The sequence below is a fragment of the Coenobita brevimanus genome, chromosome 85, assembly GCF_032717465.1.
Source record: "Coenobita brevimanus isolate Jiangsu-jjx chromosome 85, ASM3271746v2, whole genome shotgun sequence".
NCBI lineage: Eukaryota > Metazoa > Arthropoda > Malacostraca > Decapoda > Coenobitidae > Coenobita > Coenobita brevimanus.
Window position 1 is genome coordinate 3,087,501 of NC_137038.1, and position 10,000 is coordinate 3,097,500.

Below are 10,000 nucleotides of genomic sequence, written 5' to 3' on the forward strand. Positions count from 1 at the left end.
TCTCTCTCTCTCTCTCTCTCTCTCTCTTCCTACCACTTTCCTTCCTCCCAGTATATTTTTATTTCTCCCTTCCCTCCTTCAGTTTCTCTCTCTCTCTCTCTCTCTCTCTCTCTCTCTTCTTTTTCCTTCCCCTACTCTCTTCCTCTTCTGTCTGTCTCCATTCCCTATTTCCTTTCCTCCTCCTCCTTCCTACCTACCTACTTACCTACCTACCTATCTATCTGCCTACCTACCTACCTACTTACCTATCTACCTACATGCATCTACCTATCAGCCTACCTACATGTCCTTGCTTACCCTTCTACTTACCCTACCTACCCACTTCATCTCCCTTACCTACCTGCCTACCTACCTACCTACCTACTTACCTACCAATCTACCACTTAACACGCTATTTACAAACCATTAATCTACTCTGCCTACCCTGCCTACCTCCCCTCCTACCCACCCTACCTACCTACCTACCTACCTACCTCTGTTTGTTCTCTGCCTATCTCCATATCTACCCACCCTCCTACCTACCAACATACCTTCCTGCCGGCCTACCTACTTACCTAACTGCCTACTTACGTCTCTATCTGCTTACCTACTTACCTATCAACAAACCTGCCTACCTGCCCTCTTCATACCCACCTACCTACCTACCTGCCCTCCTTCATACCCACCTACCTACCTACCCTCACACCTACTTACCTACCTACCTGCCTACCTACTTACCTACTTATCTACCCACAACAACTACTTTCTTATCTCCTTCTCTGCTCGCCTGTCTTGTCTCTCTCTCCCTTATCTCTCCCTCCTGTCTTCCTCCCCTCCTCCTGCCTCCTTCTTCCCTTCCTATCTTCTTCCTTCCCTCCTCCTTTCTTTCTCCCTCCTCCTTCCTTTTTCCTCCCTCCTCCTGGCTTCTTCCTTCCATCCTCCTTCTTCCTCCCCTCCTGGCTTCGTCCTCCCTCCTCCTTCCTCCCCTCCTCCTGCCTTCTTCCCCTTCTCCTTCCGTCTTCCTCCCTGTCTTCCTCCCCTCCTCCCTTCTTCTTCCTGTCCTCCTTTCTTCCTCCCCTCCTCCTGCCTTCCTCCCCTCATCCTATCTTCCTCCCCTCCTCCTATCTTCCTCCCTTTCTCCTATCTTCTTATCTCCCCCCTCCCCCCGTCCGCCGCAGACAACCCAACCCAACCCATAAAACCCAAAGAATTACCCTCCCACCTTTCCCCCCCCTCTCTCTCTCTCTCTCTCTCTCTCTCTCTCTCTCTTTCTCTCTCTCTCTCTCTCTCTCTCTCTCTCTCTCTCTCTCGTCATCATAATATAAGGTCTTTGAGCACCGCCATCATGCAAAATAACTTGTTTGCATACATTTTTTATATAAACTTCAGGTGCCACGTTGAGAGAGAGAGAGAGAGAGAGAGAGAGAGAGAGAGAGAGAGAGAGAGAGAGATGAACAAGATGAAGGGAGAAAATGGAAGGCAAAAGCAGGAGGAAAAATAGGGAGAGATTTATTTATAACTCTCTCTCTCTCTCTCTCTCTCAAACATAATTAACAGCAAACAAAGCAAAAAACTTCCCCCCAAAATCTTAATGAGGAAATTGTGAGGGGTTTAGGTATTATTATTATTATTATTATTATTATTATTATTATTATTATTATTATTATTATTACTACTACTACTACTGTTTCTGCTACTTTTACAATTATTATTACCAGAATTAATATTAATGTTATTATTATTAGCAGTAGTAGTTGTTGTTGTAGTAGTAGTTGTTATTGTTGTTGCTGTTGTAGTGGTTGTTGTTGTTGTAGCAGTTGTTAGTGTAGTAGTATTAGTAGTAGTAGTAGTAGTAGTATTGTTGTTGTTGTTATCGTTGTTCTTATTTTTGTTGCACATCATCATCATCATCATTATCATCATCCTCATCATCATCACCATCACCATCACCATCATCATCATCAATCATAGCCCTTTACACAATAACCATACTCTTTTCCTCAACAATCCCAACACCCTAACGACCCTCAAACGACCAATTAAACCCACTTCTAACCATCGTCTCGCCCCCACAGGTCCGCTCAAGGAGGTGTTTGCGATTGCCGGGGGCCGCACCCTCCTCCCCTGTAACATCACCTCCCCCACCCCTGATGATGCCCCTATCCTTGTCTTATTTTATGATGCCGCCACGGGAACTCCCCTCTACAGGTAAACAGAATGAGTATGTCTTTTTAATTCTCTTTCTGTCTGTCTATCTGTTTGTCTATCCATGGCTCCTTCCATCCATTTGTCTCTCAGTCTATATCTATCTGTCTCCGTCTATCTCCACCTGTCTATCTATCAACCTGTCTATCTATCTACCTGTCTGTCTCCATCCATCCATCTGGCATTCTATCTTTCAGTCTCTGTGTCTCAATCTATCTTTCTACCTCTATCCATTCATCTATCCATCTGTCTATCTTTCTCCCCATCTATCTATCTATTTATCTATCAATAAAATCACCAAATAACAATCCAAACCCATTCAACTGGACTGAGAGGTCTGTATTGTCTATGTATCCGTAACCATGACAACCAAAATACGTAACATATACACTCAATAATATTCATCATTCAATATTCAGTGAGAGAGAGAGAGAGAGAGAGAGAGAGAGAGAGAGAGAGAGAGAGAGGAGTTATTAATTTTTTATTACGTTCATGAAGGATATATTAAAGCAGATGACATTATTCATTATTATTATTAGTAGTAGTGGTAGTAGTATAAGACTTAGGATAGGTATAGTGAATGTGACTATCATTTTAACACATACATACATATATACATACACTGACGATGGTAGTGGTGGTGGTGGTGATGATGATGATAATGATGATGATGATGATGACGATACATCCATACATCCATACAGACAGCATAAATACACATACATTATGATGATGATAATGATGGTGCTGGCGATGATGATGATGATGATGGTGATGAGACGCACCTGGCCTGCTAATAAAGGTATAATAATAAGGTGTAAAAAATAAAGATCTTTCCTCCTACCTATATTTTTATGAACCAAACTGATGAATATTACAGGGAGAAATATCTGAGTAATATTGAGGCCAGGTACAATGACTTTCAATATGAGTTTTAATATAGCCACAGAATTAATATCTGACCCCTCCATCCCCCTCCCCCAAACCCCTCTTCTCCCCCCTTCCCCTCCCTCCTTATACCCCTACCCCTCCCCCTCCCCCCCTCCCTCCTCCACTATACCCCTCCCCTCCCCCCACCTCCCACTCTTTACACGTCATTATTGTCGCTTGGTTATTATTATTATTATTATTATTATTATTATTATTATTATTATTATTATCATTATTATTATTATTATTATTATTATTCTCTCTCTCTCTCTCTCTCTCTCTCTCTAATCGGCCTATCACCACCCCTACCATCACAGCCTTCCCCCCTTCCCATATAATGACCTACAATATGACCCATAATGATAAAAATACCTATGACGTCACTCTCTCTCCCTCTCTCTCTCTCTCTCTCTCTCTCTCTCTCTCTCTCACACACACACACACACACACACACACATACACACACAAACACAAACACACACACACACACACACACACACACACACACACACATTTACGCACATATACTAAGAATTAACACAACATACACAGTCACACAGATATACGCACACAAACCCAGGTAACCATACACAGACGCACACATGTACACACACCTATGACAACGTGCACATGTATTTCCTGTAGTCTTGCATGGTCGGATGTGCAGTGAAGCAGGGTTACTGTTAGTGGTGTCTCCTGTGTGTGTGTGTGTGTGTGTGTGTGTGTGTGTGTGTGTGTGTGTGTGTGTGTGTGTGTGTGTGTGTGTGTGTGTGTGTTTTCGGTATGCATAGATTGGTAAGCAGGAAGGTAGGTCGGTGGGTAGGTAGGAAGGTAATTAGAGAGAGAGAGAGAGTCTTAGTGATATACTCTATGCAATTCAACATGTTTTTCAGCATATTACTCTTTTCATATTTTTCGACTCAAACGTGGAATGATATTTTTCTCCTCGGTGTTCAAGGCGTGATTAATGCAGTTATTGATGAGGGTAAAAAATTGTTATTGCGGTTATTAATAAAGATAATTACTGTTATTAACGCAAAGGGTATATACTGATTATTTATTTATTTATTTATTATTTATAGTTACTGATAAAAAAGTGTAATCATTAAAAGAAATATTTATTGAAGGATAAATAAAGAAAAAATAAATAACAGGACGCAAATATATAAAAATAAATAAAATAATATTAATCAGATAAAAATAAAAAAATAAAAAATACAAATAAATAAATCAATAAATAATAATAAATAATAGGATGTAAAAATCAATCGAATTCTTGTTACTAAAATAAATATTACACTTATTTTTACTGCTGGTCCATTCAGAAATTTACACTAACGTATATTCTAGTACACACACACACACACACACACGTAGTTCTCTCTCTCTCTCTCTCTCTCTCTCTCTCTCTCACACACACACACACACACACACACACACACAGCAGTACTCACCGTGGATGTCAATAAACAGCAGGAAATGGAGTCACAATACCTGAAAATAAAAGAAAAATAATATTAGTAAATGAATGAATAAAAAGATGAATAAATAAATAAATAAGGAAAAATAAATGAAATAAAAGTGTAAGTAAAAATTAATCTATCTATCTATCTATAGCCCGACGCCCTAATCCCGCAAAGGGTGGCCGCAGACAAAACGCCTCCAAGTCACTCTGTCACCCACCATTTGACTCCCCTCCCCCCAACTCACCCCCCCCTCCCTCATATACCTCTCAACTCCATCCCTCCACCTCATCCTCGGTCTACCCCTCCCTCTCCCTCCCTCCACCTCACCTACATACACCCTCTTAGTCAGTCTTTCATTCTCCATCCTCTCCACATGTCCAAACCACCTCAGTGTATTTCTCCTAATCTTTTCAACCACATCCACATCTACCCCACAACGTTCCTTCACTTCTTCATTCGTCAACCTGTCCCTCCATGTCACTCCACATGCTCCTCTCAAGTAACTCATTTCCACTGCTCTCACTCTTGACTTGTTCCCCTCTTGCAAGGTCCACGCCTCGCTTCCATACGTCAGGGTAGGGATCACAACACCATCACGCAGTGACTTCTTAACTTCCATACTCACCTCCCTATTTCTCATCACTGCTTTCAGTGTGCCAACAACCTTCCTTCCCTGCTGTACCCTTTCACGTACTTCATCCCCCAAAGTTCCATCCTTACTCATCACACTACCCAAGTACTTGAATGCACTCACATTCTCCATATCCTCACCATCCAACCTCACTGCACACTCTGTGACTTCATTCCTCTCAAACACCATAACTTTACTTTTGTTTACATTAACTTTCAGCTTCCTCCTCCTACACACTGTCCCAAATTCATTCACCAAACCTTGCAACTCCCATTCATCTTCACTCAACAATACTGTATCATCAGCAAACAGCAACACCGGAAGCTTCCAAAACTCACCCTCATTCATTAGGGCCACCCCCACATCCACTGCCCTACCTTGTACCTCCTTTACGACCCCATCCATATATATATTAAACAGCCATGGAGACATTACGCACCCCTGTTTCAGTCCCACATTGAGATCAAAGAACTCACTCAGCTCACCATCCACTCGCACCGTAGCCCTAGCTCCCTCGTACATACTCTTCACAGCACTCAACAATTTCCCCTCCACTCCATATATTCTTAATACCTTCCACATACCTTTCCTATCTATTCTGTCATAAGCTTTCTCCAAGTCCATGAAGGCAGCATACACTTTCCTTCCCTTCTCTAGATACTTCTCCACTAAACATCTTAGAACAAATATCTGATCTACACACCCTTTTCCCTTCCTAAATCCCCCTTGTTCTTCTCCAACTAGCTCCTCTGTCATATGCCTAACCCTATCAATGAGTATTCTACCATATATTTTACCAGTCACACTAAGAAGGCAAATACCCCTATGGTTACCACATACTTCTCTCTCCCCTTTTCCTTTGTACAGAGGAACAATTATACCTGATTTCCAGTCCTCTGGAACCCTTCCCTCTTCCCAAGCCAATCTACACAACTTCCATATCCACTCCACAACAATCTCACCCCCATACCTAAGCATTTCACCACACACTCCATCAATTCCTGGGGCCTTTCCCAGCTTAATCTTCTTCATCGCTTCCACTACTTCCGACCTACTGATCTCTTCCTCCCTCCTCTCATCTCTTCTTCTCCCAGCCATTCCCCAACCACTTATACTCACACTGCTCTCACTCTCTACATTCAACAAATCCTCAAAGTGCTCCTTCCATCTCCTCAATTTCTCTCTTTTCTCCACCAACAATCTATTATTCCTATCTTTCACTCCCCTACTATTTCCCCTTTCACACTGCCTTACTTTCTTTACCCCCTTCCAAAACAATTTCTTACTCTCCCTCCATTTCACACTCAGATTCCTCCCAAACTCTTCATCCACTTTCTTCTTACTCTCCTTCACCAGTCTCTTAACCTCCCTTCTCCTGCTCACATATACCTCTCTCTTCTCTCTCTCATCTTCTCCCCTACCTCTACTCGCCAACCATTCACCATATGCCTTCTTCTTTTGTTCCACAGCTCGTTTCACCTCATCATTCCACCATGCTGTCCCTTGCACACCCTTGCATCTCCTCCTCACTCCACAAACTGCCTCACACGTTGCGCTTATCTCTTCCGTGAATATCTTACATACGTCTTCCACCCCTTCCATCTGCTCTAGCTCATACCTTCCCAATCTTTCTTCCACTATGCTCTTATACTCTGTCCTCTTCTCGCTATCTTGCAATTTCTCCACTCTTCTCACAGGAGCTGCTTCCTCCTGTCTTCCCCTTCGCCTCCTCAACCACTTTCTTTGCAGCTCTACCTTGGCCATCACTAAGTGATGGTCCGAGACTCCATTCCCCCACCCTCTCCACACTCTTGCATCCAACACTTGTCTTCTCATTCGCTCATCCACACACACGTAGTCTATCATTGCCTTTCGTTCAACAAGTTCACCATCCATCCTCCTCATTACTCTCCATGTATACCGGTGGATCATCTTATGTCGAAAGTAGGTGTTGGCTATTGCCAACCCCTTACCAGCACAGATGTCCACCAAAGCACTACCATTCCCATCTACTTCCGCTGGCACACCCCACTGACCAACCACTCCATCCACTCGTACATTCCCGACTTTGCCATTCATGTCTCCAATCAACAGCACTCTCTCGCTCCTCTCAAACTTGTCCATACATGCTTCTACTCTCGCCCAAAACTCATCTTTCACTCTTGCCACTCGATCCTCAGTTGGAGCATACACACATACAATCGCCCATGCTTGTATACCTACTTTCATCCTCACCCATACAATCCTTGCACCCCACTGTTCCATACTCTCTTATATTGTCATTCAACTTCTTGCTTATCATCAGACATACTCCCTCTCTTGCCCTCTCATCCTCACTGACTCCCGCACATATACCTACACCGTATTCCCATTCTCTCATCCTTTCACCTTTCCATTTAGTTTCAGTTAATCCACATATATCCACTTTTGCATCCTCAAGCACCTGGACAATCTCTCTCTCTTTCACTTCATCATTCACTCCTCTCACATTCCACGTTCCTACTCTCAGAATGTCCTTTGTCCGTTCCTTAGTCGTCAACGTATGGTCCGTCCGGGTCCGAGGCGCTTTATTTGCTTTTTTAGTTAGTTCTTTTTACGGGGTGGGGCACTAACCCACCACCAACCCTTTTAGTCGCCTCGTACGACAAGCAGGGATACTGGGGGAGTATTCTTGAAACCCCCCCTACAAAATATGAGTAAAATAATAATGAATAAATAACAAATAAATGCGTAAAATAAATGAGAAAGTATGAGTAAAATAAATAATGAATTTAAAAAATGAGAAAATATTAGTGAACCAACTAATAAAAATAACTGATAATAGAAAAAATAATGAATGAATGAATGAAATAAAATGACAATGCATGAGTAAACTAATGAATAAAATAATGAATAACTGAATGAATAGTAAATAAAATAATAATGAATAATTAAATAATGAATAAAGTAAAATAAAACAATGCATACAAATAATCAGTCACTAAATAAATGAATAAATAAAGATAAAGACAAGGGATAAGTAAAATAATGAATAAAATAATGAATAAATGAATAAATAAGAATAGGCAGAAAGAAATTATAAATGGGGTATTGTAAATAAAAGACAAATGTGTGGAAATGAATGACAGAGCCTAAAAACAGAGGAAAAAATCATCTTAATAATCGTCTTTAAGGAGCAGGAGTAAAAAGAAAATAGAAAAAAAATATAAGAAACGAGAAAATATTAGACTTATATATTTGTAGTTTCGATCTCATGTCCCAAGAATCCCAGACGCCTGGAGAGTTTAATGTACTTGTGGGTGTATGAGAATTACTGCCGCGACTGTACACTTCAAAGGCAGGGAGGAATGTGCATGAGTCAGAGCGCTGGGGAGAGAGAGAGACAGACAGACAGACAGACAGAGGGAGAGTGGGTGGGTGGCTGGGTGGACGTGTGTGTGTGTGTGTGTGTGTGAGAGAGAGAGAGAGAGAGAGAGAGAGAGAGAGAGAGAGAGAGAGAGAGAGAAATCAGCGTAGAAAGATATGCATGACTGTGAATGAGATATGACTGAGAGATGTATGAAAAATGAAAGAGTATGAATATTCAGTGTAGAGTATGCAGTATGAATGAAGTTTAAATATGAGGGGTGTAAATATGCATGAATATGAGTAAGTATGAGTGAGTATGAGTGAATATGAGTGACTAATATAAGTGTGTGAAGAGGCATGAATGACAAGTGAAGGACGTCAACAAACCCACGTGGTCACGCTTGGTTTATTTACATCCCTGGCGAGAGTGGTCGAGCCTCCCCTTACGCGCCACAACCACCTCTCTCTTATATCACTAATTTCACGCCTCATCCTCACTCAGAATGAATAGAAATGATAAGATAACGCGTGATAAATACGGGAAATGATAAGGGAAGGCGTGATAACGGCGGAAATGATGAGTATTGGGAATGAATGTGGTGTGGCATGAGTGGCCTTTGAACGTCATTACTCTCGCCGTGTGGGGTGGCGGTGACAGTTGGATGAGGTGGCGTGGGAGGAAGGGGGGTAATGAGAGCGAGGGATGAAGAGGAAGAAAGAGAAGGATTATTTGAGAGAGAGAGAGAGAGAGAGAGAGAGAGAGAGAGAGAGAGAGAGAGAGAGAGAGAGAGACCTTACCACCCCGGCCAAATGGTCAAACTTTAATTTTACTAAGAGACTGACCTCGTTCTCAGGGTAGTACATTGAGAGAGAGAGAGAGAGAGAGAGAGAGAGAGAGAGAGAGAGAGAGAGAGAGAAGAAAAGGAGAAAGAGAGGGAAGACAATTTAAAAAAATCCTCAAGATGAAGAGATTTTTTTTTTTTTTTTTGGGGGGGGTGTTGAGAAGGGGGTAAAATTATCGCCTAAAAAAAAAAAAGATATCTTCCTTTATTTTTATTAGTTATTTATTCAGTTATTCCACCAGCACTTTATTATGTTTTATTTTCCGTGTGTTTTAATAAGACAGAAATGGTCTCAAGTTTAATAAGGAGAGTGGGTCGTGTGTGTGTGTGTGTGTGTGTGTGTGTGTGTGTGTGTGTGTGTGTGTGTGTGGATGGGTGGATGAATGTGACTGCCTCTCTCTCTCTTTCTTTATCTATCTATCTGTCTATCTAATTGTCCATCTATCTATGTATCCATCTGTTATGTAGCTATATTTGTTGGTCTCTCTCTCTCTCTCTCTCTCTCTCTCTCTAAATCTGCCTACCTATTCATCTGTTTCTACCGTCTATCTGTCTGTCTGTCTATCTATCCAATAGGACGCAACTGGTTTCATTGATTC

The 10,000-nt window shown here is 41.8% G+C and overlaps 1 protein-coding gene across 1 annotated transcript in view; it reads left to right on the plus strand.

Annotated features, from left to right (window-relative positions):
• LOC145410394 (kin of IRRE-like protein 3) overlaps window positions 1–10,000 on the plus strand; it is a gene marked incomplete at its 3' end in the record, with an annotated part of 114,827 nt that overhangs the window by 44,149 nt on the left and 60,678 nt on the right. The window contains exon 2 of the mRNA XM_080280547.1: window positions 2,055–2,187. Within this exon, the coding sequence (XP_080136673.1) occupies window positions 2,055–2,187 (133 nt within the window). The remainder of the gene's footprint in view (window positions 1–2,054; window positions 2,188–10,000) is intronic.